Source organism: Kogia breviceps, chromosome 6, assembly GCF_026419965.1.
Source record: "Kogia breviceps isolate mKogBre1 chromosome 6, mKogBre1 haplotype 1, whole genome shotgun sequence".
NCBI lineage: Eukaryota > Metazoa > Chordata > Mammalia > Artiodactyla > Physeteridae > Kogia > Kogia breviceps.
In genome coordinates, this window is record NC_081315.1 from 1699032 (window position 1) to 1715379 (window position 16348).

Here is a 16348-nt window from a genome sequence, read left to right on the forward strand (position 1 = left end):
CTGAGAGGTGGCTGGGATAGTCAGGAGGGAATGGCCATGGTTCCACAATTATGGTCGTTGGAGAATTAGCTGAACTGCATGAAAAGAAGTGCCTTCTGAGTTAGGTGAATTGTCATTTCTGATGAAGTCTTGACAACTCACTCCAGAGTCTAAAACAAATGGGAAATGAAAGATATGGCTTCTTATTCAGACTGTGTATTCAAACAGTGGCTTCCTTTACCAGGCGATTTCACTGAGGATGGATGAGGAGGTCTCATTAATTAATTATATTGCCTGATAGTCCTGTAGTTTTTATTTATTTATTTATTTTTATTTAATTTAATTAATTAATTAATTAATTTATTTTTGCGGTATGCGGGCCTCTCACTGTTGTGGCCTCTCCCGTTGCGGAGCACAGGCTCCGGACGCACAGGCTCAGCGGCCATGGCTCACGGGCTTAGTTGCTCCGCGGCATGTGGGATCTTCCCGGACTGGGGCACGAACCCGTGTCTTCTGCATCGGCAGGCGGATTCTCAACCACTGCGCCACCAGGGAAGCCCATGTCCTGTAGTTTTTAGATGACATGCCAACACTTTGCAGGAAATGAAATAAAATAGACCCAGAGAGAATTTTAGAGCAACTTCTCATTTTTATACGTCCTATGGAGTCAACAATTTCTGAACAAGATTGAGATTTAAGATATGCACATCAGGATGCATATATCCGTGCATAAAATAAGAAATCATGGCGGAGTATGCCCAGAAGGGTTTTAATAGTGAGGGATTTTTCATGTAAGTCAGGAATGAGCAGAATCGAACACATTAAAGGTGGTTTTTCAACATCTGTTCTCAGACAAGGACAAAAACATAAATATGAATAAAAGTTGGGAATCTCATCTTTGCTTTATGTTAAAGTATTAGAGTAAATGTAAAAAAATACATCCAGCTGTTTTCTGAGACATATTAGTCTGTTCTGCAGAAGATTGTTAGTAAAGATGTCAGTCGACACATTACACAGACATAGCCTAGAAATCCCAGGAAATGTCTTATGTTAGAAAAGCAGAAGTGAGTTGAAAATTTATAAATATTTAGAGGAAAATTGAAACATCTGATCAACAAGGGCCACTCAGAGAACTGGCCAATCTGGCTTTCCTTTCATTTCATATCACACGATAGTCATTAAAAATTATTACCCATCATTATTGATTGTCTGCAATTGGCTATTCAAATCTATATATTTTAGCAATGCTCTTATTCACGAAACAAATCTACTTTTTCTATAGACCATTTATTTTTGTGAGTAAAATAAAATGAAATATGATAGTATTGGCCTTATCCTTTAAATGAGGTTTAATTTACAAGGATGCTTGGTATTATGTTTTGGGTTGTTAGATTATGTTACTGGAGAGCTGACTTTCATATTTTGGATTGAAATTAACTTTGAGATTAAAAAATATCAGCTATTCATCACTCAAAGCATGTGGTTGACCTGAATTGCTTGTCTTAAGTGCTGTGGCATGTGTGGTTTGTACTGTGCATTGCGGGGTTTATTCTTGGACACAGTAACCCTTTCTTCTCAGAGAGATAGGATCAAATTTGTGTTTCAAAAAGTTATTCTGGTTATATTGTGGAGAAGTGAGTGGAAGGGGCGTAATTGGATGAAGGGGGAAAGTTGGGTAGGTATTCCATTAATCCGAGTTAGGGACACAATATTGTCCATTAGTTAAGAGTGTGGACTCTGAATCTGCCTGTCTGGGTTTGAATACAGCATCTCCTACTAGCTGTCTGACTTTGGGTAAGTCACTTAATCTCCCTGTGTTCCAATTTTCCTATCAGTAATTTGGGAATAATAATCTTTCCTACCTTGAGGCTTAGCATAAGAAATAAGTGAGTTCTTGTACCATACCAGGCCACAGGGCAAGCCCAAGATACATGGTATATGCTATTGGTGAGCTAGGATGGTTGGAATGGAGAGAGAAATAAGGGGACCACCTTTGAGTATATTTAGGTATTAGAATGACCATGACTTAGAGATGGTCTGACTGTGGAGGGGCATTGGGAGAAGGTCCTTCACTGAAATACAAGTACTGGTAGAGAACAAGGGATTGTGGGAGTGATGGGGACTTCCAAATAAAATAGTCTTTTTTTTTTTTTAAAGAGTGATGATTCTATGCCAAAGTATTTTGATAATATTATTTGTTTTGCATGGAGTACATGGGATGAGTTAAGTCCGTGGGAAAGATTTAAAAAATTAGGAGTTCTGAGCTTCACCCAATTGCTCCTTGACTGAGTTTCTCAAGGTGAGAGATGCCCCTTTTGGGTGACATGTTTCCGTGTGCGGTGCCAGCCCTGCATCCTTCTTCTCTTAAAGAGGTTTTGGTTGGCGTTAGAACTTTTCATAAGTGCGCCGATCTTGTAGTATAAAAGCATTATTAGCATGATAAAGCCTTTAACAAAATCAGATAATACAAAGAACGAGTCATTATGAATATGTATAAATCCCCGGTAATTGCAGTTTGTTCTTTATAGTTAATGATTTTTACTTGTATTCTTTTTTTATGGGGCTGTCCTAAAATATGTTTATACTTACATGGCTTGTTAAATGAGAATGTGTATATATTCTTTTTTTCTTCCAGTTTTATCGAGTTATAATTGACATACGGCCCTCTATAAGTTTAAGGCATGAAGCGTAATGATTTGACTTACATACAGCATGAAATGGTTATCACAATAAGCTTAGTGAACATTCATCTCATATAGATACAAGATAAAAGAAAAATTTAAAAATGTTTCTTTGTGATGAGAACTCTTAGGATTTACTTTCTTAACTACTCTCATACATAACATTCAGCAGTGTTAATTACATTTACCATGCGGTACTTTACATCCCGAGTATTTATTTATCACGTAGAACTGGAATTTCGTACCTTTTGACTACCTTCATCCAATTTCTTCTCCCCCGCCCTTCACCTCTGATAACTACAAATGTGATCTCTTTTTCGATGAGTTTGCTTGGTTTTTTAAAAAATTTTAAATTAAATTAAATTTATTTTTTATACAGCAGGTTCTTATTGGTCACCCATTTTATACCCATCAGTGTTGTTTTTGAAGTGTAATTGACCAGCAACACTCTGTTACTTCCTGGTGCACAACGTAATGACTCGTCATTTCTGTAGATTACAAAATGATCACCAGGATAGGTCTACTTACTGTTTGTCACCATCCACAGTATTATTGACTATATTCCCCACAATGTACGTTTCATTCCCGTGACCGATTGATTCTGAAACTGGAAGTTTGTCCCTCTCCAGCTGCCACACCTGTTTCACTCACCCCCTCCCCTCCCCTCTGGTGAGCATCTGTTCGTCCTCTGTATTTAGGATTCTGTTTCTGTTTTGTTATGTTTATTCTTTTTTGTTTGTCTGTTTTTTCGAATCCACAGAGAAATAAAAGCATACACGATTTGCCTTCTCTGTCTGACTTACTCCACTTAGCACAGTATCCTTTAGGTCTATCCAAGAGTTTGTTCTTTTTTACTTTTTATACCTGAGTAATATTCCCTTGTGTACATACACTGCATCCTCTTTACCCAGTCATCTGTTGATGGGCTCTTAGGTTGCTTCCATGTCTTGGCTATTGTGAGTAATGCTGCTTTGAATGTTGGGGTACATTATTAGTGTATTTTTTTTCTTTAGAAAAATATCCAGAAGTGGAATTGCTGGATTGTATGGTAGTTCTATTTTTAATTTTTTGAGGAACCTCTATAATGTTCTCCATAGTGGCTGCACCAATTTGCATTTCCACCAACAGTGCAGGAGGGCTCCCCTTTCTCCATATCTTGCCAACATTTGTTATTTGTTGTCTTTTGGGTGACAGCCATTCTAATGGGTGTGAGGTGATAGCTCACTGCGGTTTTGATTTGCATTTCCCTGATGATTAGTGATGTTGAGCATCTTTTCATGTATCTGTTGGCCATCTGTATGTCTTCTTGGGCAAAATGTCTATTCAGGTCCTCTGCCCATTTTTTAATTGGGTTGTTTTTGTTTTTGATGTTGAGTTGTACGAGTTATTGGTACATATTGGATATTAACCCCATATCAGATGTAGGATTTGAAAATCTCCTCCCCCATCCCGTAGGCTGCCTTTTCAAACTTGTTGATGGTTTCTGTCACTGTGGAAAATCTTTTAAGTTTGATATAGTCCCATAGCCAGAATTATTTTTTAATGCTTTATAATTCTTTGAATTCCTCAAGTAGGGTCTTAAGTAAATAAGTGCTCAAAAATTTGATGAATTATTGATATCAACTCTCTGTATTTTTCAATATGTTGATTCTTTTGTATTTGATGTAAAAGGGCATTTACTTTCAAGCAAATGCATGAGATTGTATGCCAATTTCAATGATTTATCCTTTCTATTTCCCCTGTTCTTCTAGTCTGCTCCCAGTTTTCAAGAGGAGTATATGCGATTTTTGGATTTTATGACAAGAAGTCTGTAAACACCATCACATCATTTTGTGGAACACTCCACGTGTCTTTCATCACTCCCAGCTTCCCGACAGATGGCACCCATCCATTTGTCATTCAGATGCGACCGGACCTCAAAGGAGCTCTTCTCAGCTTGATTGAGTACTACCAGTGGGATAAGTTTGCATACCTCTATGACAGTGACAGAGGTAAGTGACAACATCCTTATCCCTTTGTAATGGGCCACATTCAGTGCCCACACTTGATACTTACCTGTGACTTTATAGGGCTATGTAAGTGTGTTGAAGTCCAAGGGTAACTTTACTTAATTATGCTGTGTAAATGAGTAATGCAATTCAAAACCCGGGTAACATATTTAGAGTAAAACAAACGAGCAAAAACGTTGTGATGTACCATTTACAGAGATAGATTGTGTTCACAGAATGCCCGAATGTTCAGTTGTAATGCACAGAGCGCTTCCTGGTACCAGCAGCTAAGACCCTAGGATGACTATATTCCCAGTCCAGGGTCAGTGAAGTGATGGCCTTGAAAGTTGGTTTAAGTAAGATTTGAATAAATATATAAATAAGAACGTCTACAGAAATGTATAGACATTAAATATTTCCACATGCAAACATTTTATCAGACAGGGACAGTTGTTATTAGCCCTGCTTTAGCAGGAGATCCCTGAATCTCAGAGAAGTTGATTTTTGCATGAGCCGCCCACGTGTGGTTCAGCTGAACTCAGGTCTTTTGACAGCAGATCTGTGCTTTGTCACAGGTCTTCTACAGCTATTTACGAGGAGATGTTTTGGATTCGAATGCCAGTTAGATGGAGTCTTGGCTCATTTTACTAGTTTTTATTTCAGGGGTAAGCGTACTTCCTTTGTGTTTCCCGCATCATTTGTTGTGAAGTTTGCTATTAGCGGACCTGATTGACTTACGTGTCATAGAATTTCAGATATTTCTAACCATTCCTGGGTCTGTGACTCAGCTTCCGTGGGTCTGTGTGCTTCATAACATCGAATGAACATTTTGTGCACATGAACGTAGATGATTTTTCTCGAGACAGTAAGTATCCACCAACGGACTCGGAAGTATCGACAACCACCATTGCCAGAGTACCTACAATCAGTCTGGAGACATTTGCCGCGGCGGTCGCAGCCCAGCATGCTTCAGCCTGGTGTCTGATTCCCTGTCCCGGCCTCCAGTCCTGAGACTGAGAAGGCCCCGTGGAAGAGCCAGTCAGCACTACACACGCTGAGAAGAAAGACCCTGTCAGCAACTTCCCCGCTGCTCTGACAAGGGAGAGCCTTGTGGCACACCCGGGAAGTGGAAAACTCAACCACAGACCAGTTGAGCGTGAACACGGACTCCGGTGTGCTCGATGGCTCTGAAGCACCCTTCTGATCAACGTGAACAGGGCTTATCACCATCTTCCTCTTGCCCTCTGCTACGTCCTCCTTAACGCTTGTCTCCTCTGCATGGGAGTTCTACCATCTAAATGTCTTTTACTTCTAGCCACTCTTCTGTGTCATTGGCATGACTCCAGGCCAGGACAGCCCCGTGTGTTCATTCTTCAGCTTTCCATTTCTGCACTTGTTTCTCTTCCATCCATTTTCCGTAAAGGAGCCAGAAGTTTGGAATGCTTTCATTTATTTTTTAATTTAATTTTGTTTTATATTGGGGTATAGTTGACTTACAATGTTGTGTTAGTTTCAGGTGTACAGCACAGTGATTCAGCTATATATCTTTTCAGATTCTTTTTCAGATTCTTTTCCATTATAGGTTATTACAAGATATTGAGTAGAATTCCCTGTGCTCTATAGTAGGTCCTTGTTGTTTATCTATCTTATATATAGTAGTGTGTACATGTTAATCCCAAACTTTTAATTTATCCCTCCCCTCCACCTTTCCCCTTGGGCGACCATAAGCTTGTTTTCTATGTCTGTGATTCTGTTTCTGTTCTGTAAATAAGCACATTTGTATCATCTTTTCAGATTCCACATATAAGTGATATCTTATATTTGTCTTTCTTTGTCTGACTTACTTTGCTGAATATGATCATCTCTAGGTCCATCCCTGTTGCTGCAAATGGCATTATTTTATTCTTTTTTTATGTCTGAGTAATATTCCATTGTGTATATGTATCACATCTTCTTTATCCATTTTTCTGTTGATGGACATTTAGGTTGCTTCCATGTCCTGGATATTGTAAATAGTGCTGCAATGGATATTGGGGTGTGTGTATCGTTTCGAATTATGGTTTTCTCTGGGTATATGCCCAGGAGTGGGATTGCAGGATCAGATGGTAGCTCTATTTTTTGAATGCTTTTAAATGCTTTACTGACCACATTGCTCCTTTGCTTAAAATACTCCAGTGGCTCCTCATTATAATGAGGATAAAACTGAAATTTCTTAACATGACTGTAAGGTGTTAATAGTATCTGGTTCCTGCCCACTTATACTACTGCCTTGCTCACTCACTAGGCTAAACCCATCTCACTAATATTTCACTTTCTCAGATGCACCAAATTCTTTCACCTTGAATCTCTGCACAGACATCTAAATTTTTCTCCTTCAGGTCTTAGTTTATATAACTTTCCCACAGAGGTGCATTTCATATTGTTATCTTCTCTCAAAGCAACCTTTTCTTTTCCTACATAGTACTTATCATAATTTATAATTAATATTGATGTTCGTTCTTTCACCCAAGAAGTGAGCTCCCAGTATATTCTAGGGACTGTTTTAATCACACAGACTAAGCTTTATTCTTTTAATTTAAGATCTGGCTCTAAGCCCAGGAAGGCAGTGCCCTGGCAGTACCCACTACACCTAACTGTACATACAGCACTTAAGATAATGGTAGCACAGAGTTGATGTCAATAAACAGCATTAATAAATGAATGAGTTGAGCATCTGTGTATTTTAAGTTTGAGAGGATATTAGAACCTGAATCTTGCTTGCTAAATTGAAGGATCAGGGCTTCCCTGGTGGCGCGGTGGTTGGGAGTCCGCCTGCCGATGCAGGGGAAGCGGGTTCGCGCCCCGGTCCGGGAGGATCCCACGTGCCGCGGAGCGGCTGGGCCCGTGAGCCGTGGCGGCTGAGCCTGCGCGTCCGGAGCCTGTGCTCCGCAACGGGAGAGGCCGCGACAGTGAGAGGCCCGCGTACCGCAAAAAACAAACAAAAACAAACAAACAAACAAAAAAATAAAATACATTGAAGGATCAGAGATGAATTCTCTCTACTCTTTGACTAGGTGCAAGGAGGTCTTTTCACTTTAGGGACACACTTCAGCCTCACTATGGATCGGATGATGACGGCTGGACTTATGTGAAAAGAACCGGAGACATTTTAAATTATTTTATTAACACTTTATGAATATTAAGTGCAATTGAAATGATGCGATAATCTCCAATCATTAAATTATACAAGTTGATTTGAGTTCAAGTACATCTGTGGAGAGGTCAACATTACAGTGATAATATTAAATAATTATATATTAAAGCCAAAAGTGACATTATGGATACACTTTCGAGATATTTTCAAATGGGTTTGAAATATCATTGTTTAATATGAAGAGCATTGCACTGGTTTTTCATCTGAATCTATTTTCAGAGCTAAATGTGTAAGACTCAAAATACTGGCAAAAGACTTGACCTTTACGTAATGTTTTACTTGACTCGTGGAAATGGCATGTTTGCTCTCTGATTTTTTCGTATTAATTACAATTGTTAAACCACATTTTAAAACGTTGATCCATACATTTATCACATGAACTGTTTTTTCCCCCTATGGTCCTTAACCCATTTCTCTTACACTTTCAGGAAGCACCTCCTTGTTTTTGTGTTGCACGACTTGAGAATGGATCTCTGTGCTCTTACTATATTATGAGTGCTTTTAAAAATAGGTTCCATGATTTGACCTTTCAAGTTATGTCTCCATATGCCTCAATTTCAAAGAGTTTTGTCTGTTTTTGATGTGGCACTCTTTCCAGGTCCTTGACCGTAAGGATTTGTTTTTAATAATGTTTAATTTTCTGAGAGTCTAGATCAGGTAAACGTATTGTTCAATTTTAATTTCTAAATATATGACTTGATGTTCTTTTGAATAGCCCAAGCATGAGAATGGCTGTCCAGCATTCTGCACTGAATACAAGCTAGATGAGAAGGATACAGTTTTTCTATGCTTCTCCTTTGCACTGCTTTTACCTAGGGTTGCCAATGAAACCTTTCCTGATTCCAACTACCCATCCAAAGGCCGAGCAACAAGTCCAGGAGACTATATCCCAATTGTAGACACAGGAAGACATGGATGCACCCTGATCTCTGTATAGGTTTTTGACTATTTCAAGTTTACCGGTGAGAGGATTGCTGAAGCTGTTCACTTGGTGCCACGTGACCCTTTAGGAATGCTGGCGTCTTCTCTTTTATCCAAGTCATGTGGCAGCAGCCTGGCACTCCTCAATGGATAACCCAACACCCTTCCTAAAAGTTCCGGAGAGAGGAGGTAGATGGCAGGGAGAGTAGGTAGATGGATCTGCAGCACATTTGAGGTATAGAGTCATGGGGTTGCCTATGTTAATGTCTTCAATATAGGTTTGTCTTTGGATACACATGTACTACATCTGAACCAGGACTTAATCAAAATGTGGTTTTTATTTATTGGGTCAATGTTAATAAGGTAAGGTCATACATTTCTGTAGACAGTTGATGAAACTAAATTCATCGTCTGATTACGTACCACTTGGGCAGTTTAGTATCAAAATAAATGGGTGTATTTTTTTTAGGTTTCATAGGTTACAAAATATTAATTCTAAGAGTTTTAATAACAGAATCCACACCAACTGTGAGTTATTTTTTGATACATAAAATGGATGAGTTTGAATCAGCTAGTTCCTTAAATGCATTTTTATTGATTTTATATATATATCCTCTCCACATTTTGGACAAGGTGAACTGCCAATAAATGTTAAGTTTAGAAAAATCACTTGAGATTCATTTACACATTGGCATTTATATTTAAAATTTCTTGTTATATATGTTGAAGGATAGGACAGAATATCAAGAACATCACTGCTTGAAACTAACTTAGTATGTGGTAAAGTTCATAATTAAATGAAAGCAACATGAAATAATTTATTGCCTAGAAGAAAGGAAGCTCACATATAAGTGCTGTATGGTAATATGTAGTATGTAGAACACCACCCACGGATGTGTTGTTTTAAAGAGGTGACAAGAAGAGTCACATCATCACTGGAATGTGGAAAAGTAGGACCTTGACAGTGGAAAAGGTTTAGAAAATTAGCTTTTCTTCCTACTTGGAAAAAAAAAACTGAATAAACTTAATAAGTTTTCAAGCACATTGAAATAGCTATTGAGTTGATAGCTGTTGAGTTGATCCTGATGATCAACTTTGGTTCTATCTTCACAGATGATGAAAAACAGGAAAAGAATTTGAAATGCATCCTGGAAGGATTTAATTTACTTACAGTGATCGGAAATCATGGGTGATCTGTGAAGTTTTTAAAAGAAGTTTTATCATTAATAGATTTTTTACAATGGCATGTGGTCTCTGTTTAAGTTATCCCTTGAGTAATTCTTGAGTACCGTATATATTTTGTTACAAGACTGGATGGAGGAAACTAATTTTGTTGTTTTGCCCAAAAAAACTCTACAAAATTCATTTTAAGTTTAATTATCGTTCGACTTTTCAATTTGAAATAAAAGTAAATTATTTTCCATTTTCATTATGAAATATGTTAAATAACAACATGGACAGAATAATGTGAAGGCCTGCAAGGACACTTAAGCCAGGTCTGTTAATGATGGGTAAGAGGAATCTGGCTTTATCTCTACCTTCTGTTCCTGACAAGTATTTTGAAGCAAATACCTGACATCCTGTTATTTCAGCTGTAAATATTTCAGTTTATATTTTGAAAGAACAATTCTCTTGGTTTAAATCTAACTACAATATCATTATCATATATGGACAAGTTAACAGTACTTCATTACTAGCATCATCTATTTTTTTTTCACAGTTTGTTTGAATCAGGATAAAAGTGAGGTCCATATATCCAGTTGGTTAACATATCTCGTTAGGCTTTTATAAGGTAATGTAGAGTTTCCCACAGTCCGGACTTCGGTTGGCACATTACTCTGTGCCATACATTCGTTATAAAAGGGTAATTAGACCTAGATGCTTGCTGAGATTCATGTTCACTTCTTGGCATGAGTACTTCATAGGTGGTGTTGAGTATCGCCATTTGAAGGCCCGTAACTTCTACGCATCTCTCTTTTTGTTTTGTTAGCAGCAGTTAACGATTTCTTGCCTTGATTCATTAATTCAAAAGGTGTTACAAGATTGGTTGTAATTCTGAATCTATATTCATTCATCATTTATTAGCTGGAGTTTTTCCAAAAAAACCAAAAAAAAGTCCCTTAATTAACTATTACCCGGAGTAGAGTTCATATAGGAAAGGCAGGAAAATGCTTGTTTCTTTACCTTTATTTACCAGTTTTCAAAATAATAACTTGGTTCCTTAGCATTCATCAAAGGCAATAAAATATTTTTCTTAAATGTCATTCCTAATCTATGGATTAGAAGGTGTATGTATTTAAGTCTTTTGCAGTGATTATTCTTATTGCTATTCCAACTGCATCATCTCTGTTTAAAGTGATTCTCATCACATTTGCTCCTGGGTCTTTTGACACGAGGCTGATAGTTTTGGAGAGCTTCTTGCTTTGGGGGCTCACAAGGTGTTCTAGGCTCATCTTATATACCCTTGGCAATATGGAATCAAAGAAAATTTTAATGATATTTTCCAGGTTCAGGTAATTTTCAACAACATTTAGAATATGCATATTTTTTGCTGTGGTAAATAGATTTCAATAAAGTTTAGTACATGAATAAAGCTTCTAGAGTCATGCGTTCACATTAGGGAAAGCCCAGATTTTATGGGTAAAGAGGGCCCAATATTCTTGTCTTTCTGGAATAAAGAAGATGATGTGATGAGTCTTGAATTCTTTTTGGAGCCTTGATTTTTGTTGTTCATGGAGCTATCCATAGAAGTGATGAATTTGGGTTGTCTGTGAAGAGTTGAAGCGGCATTGGAGGCAGGTCTATATAACTAGTTCTCCAAGTGCTAAACTGCAGCATTAACCTTAGGAAAGATGTTCCCAACTTGTTTTCCCTCCCAACCCTACATATGAGGCAGTGTGGGACCAATTAAAAATAAAAATTCAGTTTTCGATATGACCTAAGTCGTATAATGCTATAAACAAAGCTACTAAGGACGGGTAAAGTGGTCTCACATCTGGAAAGTTAAGTAAATGTAACCAATCTGTTCTAGAAAACGAACTGCTACCATGTGGTTAATAAGTGAACATTTAATTTCTACAGGATTAGTCCCAGTAACAAAAATGATATAACAGAGGCTGAGGAAAAAAAAAAAATAACAACTGCCAACCAGAAAACGATAGGAGGAAATCGAGCAGCTTCAGAGATGATTGGTTTTAAGACTCACACAGACCCACATAGATTCATCTTACTGAAAATAGACTGAACGTGAAATGATAGCATGTCATACATAAGGAAATATTTTTTTTCTCTTCTATACAAGAAAGAATGGATGTCCTTTGATTTCATTAAAACCAGAGGTAGGGAATTTCCTGGTTGGCCCAGTGGTTATAGGACTAGGCGTTTTCACTGCGGAGGTCACGGGGTCAATTCCTGCTTGGGGAACTAACATCCCTCAAGCTGCACGGTGTGGCCAAAAAGGCAGACAAACGCCCCCAAACCCCAGAGGTATTAAAACACCACACCTGGGTAATGTCCAAAAGAAAACAGCTGAGCAGCCCGAATGAAGGGGTGCCGTTTTCCCAGGTGGAGGAAAGAGTTCCTGATGCGAAGTGGCAGTGAGTGGGTGTTGCTAAGGGTCACAGCTGTTAGAGGCGTCAGCGTCCCTTCGTTGCAGGAAAGCAGCAGCCGCCTTCCAGCCGCGTTGTCAGTTCCGCGGCGCGCTTCCCCGTTAGCCGAGCCTTGCGTCAGCCCCGTGTCTCTCTGCTTTCGTAGGCCTGTCCACCCTGCAGGCGGTGCTGGATTCCGCTGCTGAAAAGAAGTGGCACGTGACCGCTATCAACGTGGGGAACATCAACAATGAAAAGAAGGATGAGACCTACCGCTCGCTCTTCCAGGATCTGGAGCTAAAAAAGGAGAGGCGTGTCATCCTGGACTGTGAACGGGACAAAGTCAACGACATCGTGGACCAGGTTGGCCCCTGCCTGTTTCCTAGGGCGCCCAATCGAGCGCGTGCGTGCAGCCTGGGCGTTCGCGCGCAGGGAGCGTTTCGGGGCGGTGCCTGAGCAGCAGGTTTCCCCAGGGCCCGTGGAGGACCCGGCAAGGATCGGCGTGACCTCCTCCCTGGCTTCACTTAGCAATAGCGGGGCGTCCCCAGTAGTGCTGGCACGCCACACTAACCATTACCTCTATGCCATATACGGGTCCTGATCGTGTGGGCCATCGTGTTGTCCTAAATTTTGATATTTTGAAGTGCAAATGTAAAATTCAGTTCTTTTGAACTGTTAAGACAGAAGGAAACAGGCAGGCATTAAGTGAAAATAAGTCTGGGTCCTAAGGGAAAAGTGGGTAATTCATGGATTCTTTGGCAAGACTTCAAACGTTGGGATACAGTGCGGTGCGCTAAACCTGGATGGTTGTCTGCGTGCATTTCGCTCTTCAGAAAGAGCATGCATTTATTTTTCCAAGAAGTAATTTTTTTCCTCAGTAGGTAGGTTTTGTGTCACTGTGAAACTATTAATCTATGAGAATAAAATATGTAGGAGTGATATATGCAGTCCTTGCTGCTTGAAAAGTAAGCTAGATGAATTAATTTGCATTATTTTAAAGAATAATATGATACCAGAGGTATCTGTGCTCATCACATCAGCTTGCTTCCTTTTAAGGTCTTTCAGGATGGGATGGCCATGCAGTGATCTCCACACGATAGAAATAAAATCCACTCTGTTATGCAGGTAGGGTAGGTGACCAGAGCTGGCGGTAAAAAGCATCAGGATTTACTGCCTAAGGCCTCCTCCACTGGTATCTGCTTCTTTTCCAGCTGAAAATGTACATTTATAATATTTTCCTCGGAATAATTATATATATATATGTTAGACATTTATGTATGTCACTTACATACATAAATGTATGCATATAAAATTATTCCTTGGAATAATATAGGATTGGAAGAAAATACACAATTCAGTATGCATATCTTGGCCCTGCTTAGGCTTTGAGGAGAAAATTAGGTTCACTCATCTGTAAAACAAAGCATTTTGCAAACATAAACCTTGATGAACCCTTAATTGTTATAGAATAATAGAGGGCCTAAGATATACAAAATGGATCTCTCATGAAATATTGAATAACTGAATAAAACTAACTTGTTATGACAACAAACTAAATGTTTTATGTCAGAGAAGTCGACATTTCATTAGAACAGTCTGGATTTTTGTCTCCGGAGAGGAAGCTGGGATTGTTTTTAACACGAAGTCCTCTTGTTCAAATGTGAACCTAACAACTCATTTGAATTTCAGAGGAGATTCTCATTAAAACTGAATTTTGATAATAGTTGTTAGTCTTTGTTTTAAAAATTTAGGTATTCATGACTCATCATAATACAAGTTGCTGAAAGCCTATATGAAAATAATTCTTCCCAAAACTAGAAGAGAGAAACTACAAAAGAAACTGGGAATATATGGAATGGAATTTTTTTAAATCTTTTTTTAAAACTTTTTATTTTATATTGGAGTATAGTTGATTAAAAATGTTGTGATAGTTTTAGGTGTACAGCAAAGTGATTCAGTTATACATATACATGTATCTATTCTTTTTCAAATAATTTTCCCATTTAGGTTGTTACATAACACTGAGCAGAGTTCCCTGTGTTATACAGTAGGTCTTTGTTGGTTATCCATTTTATTTTTTTAATAGATCTTTAATGGAGTATAATTGCTTCACAATACTGTGTTAGTTTCTGTTGCACAACAAAGCGAATCAGCCATATGCATACACATGTCCCCATATCCCCTCCCTCTTGCGTCTCCCTCTCACCCTCCCTATCCCACCCCTCTAGGTGGTCACAAAGCACTGAGCTGATCGCCCTGTGCTATGCAGCTGCTTCCCACTAGCTAAATATTTTACATTCGGTAGTGTATATATGTCGATGCTACTCTCATTTTGCCGCAGCTTCACCCTCCCACCCCATGTCCTCAAGTCCATTCTCTATCTCTACCTCTTTATTTCTGCCCTGCAACTACGTTCATCGGTACTTTTTTTTTTTTTTTTTTTTAGATTCCATATATATGTGTTAGCATATGCTATTTGTTTTTCTCTTTCTGACTTACTTCGCTCTGTATGACAGACTCTAGGTCCATCCACCTCAATACAAATAATTCAGTTTCTTTTCTTTTCATAGCTGAGTAATATTGCATTGTATATATGTGCCACATCTTCTTTATCCATTCATCCGTCGATGGACACTTAGGCTGCTTCCACGTCCTGGCAATTGCAAACAGTGCTGCCATGAACATTGTGGTACATGACTCTTTTTGAATTATGGTTTTCTCAGGGTATATGCCCAGTAGTGGGATTGCTGGGTCATATGGTAGTTCTATTTTTAGTTTTTTAAGGAATTTCCGTACTGTTCTCCATAGTGACTGTATCAATTTACCTACCCACCAATAGTGCAGGAGGGGTCCCTTTTCTCCACACCCTCTCCAGCATTTATTGTTTTGTAAATTTTTTGCTAATGGCCATTCTCAATGGCATGAGGTGATACCTCACTGTAGTTTTGATTTGCATTTCTCTAATAATTAGTGATGTTGAGCATCTTTTCATGTGCCTCTTGGCCATCTGTATGTCTTCCTTGTGAAATGTCTATTTAGGTCCTCCACCCATTTTTTAACTGGATTATTTGTTTTTTTGATATTGAGCTCCATGAACTGTTTGTATATTTTGGGGATTAATCCTTTGTCTGTTGTTTCATTTGCAAATATTTTCTCCCATTCTGAGGGTTGTCTTTTTGTCTTGTTTATGGTTTCCTTTGCTGTGTAAAAGCTTTTAAGTTTAATTAGATCCCATTTGTTTATTTTTGTTTTATTACTCTAGGAGGTGGATCAGAAAAGATCTTGCTGTGGTTTATGTCAAAGAGTGTTCTTCCTATGTTTTCCTCTAAGAGTTTTATAGTGTCTGGTCTTACATTTAATTCTTTAATCCATTTGGAGTTTATTTTTGTGTATGTTGTTAAGGAGTCTTCTAATTTCATTCTTTTACATGTAACTGTCCAGTTTTCCCAGCACCACTTATTGAAGAGGCTATCGTTTCTCCATTGTATGTTCTTGTCTCCTTTGTCATAAATTAGGTGACCATATGTGCGTGGGTTTATCTCTGGGCTTTCTGTCCTGTTCCGTTGATCTATATTTCTGTTTTTGTGCCAGTACCATACTGTCTTGATTACTGTAGCTGTGCAGTATAGTCTGAAGTCAGGGAGCCTGATTCCTCCAGCTCTGTTTTTCTTTCTCAAGATTGCTTTGGCTATTCGGGGTCTTTTGTGTTTCCATACAAACTGTAAAATTTTTTGTTCTAACTCTTTGAGAATGCCATTGGTAGTTTGATAGGGATGGCATTGAATCTGTAGATTGCTTTGGGTAGTATAGTCATTTTCACAAAATTGATTCTTCCAATCCAAGAACATGGTATATCTCTCCATCTGTTTATGTCATCTTTGATTTCTTTCAACAGTGTCTTATACTTTTCTGAGTACAAGTCTTTTTGCCCCCTTCAGCAGGTTTATTCCTAGCTATTTTATTCTTTTGGTTGCAATGGCAAATGGGAGTGTTTCCTTA

At 38.5% G+C, this 16348-nt stretch overlaps 1 protein-coding gene across 4 annotated transcripts in view; it reads left to right on the forward strand.

The window, feature by feature from the left end:
- GRIA2 (glutamate ionotropic receptor AMPA type subunit 2) overlaps positions 1–16348 on the forward strand; it is a 164934-nt gene that overhangs the window by 80490 nt on the left and 68096 nt on the right. For all 4 annotated transcript variants that reach the window (XM_067035427.1, XM_067035429.1, XM_067035430.1 and 1 more), the window contains exons 3-4: positions 4412–4651; positions 12516–12712. In XM_067035427.1, the coding sequence (XP_066891528.1) occupies positions 4412–4651; positions 12516–12712 (437 nt within the window). The remainder of the gene's footprint in view (positions 1–4411; positions 4652–12515; positions 12713–16348) is intronic.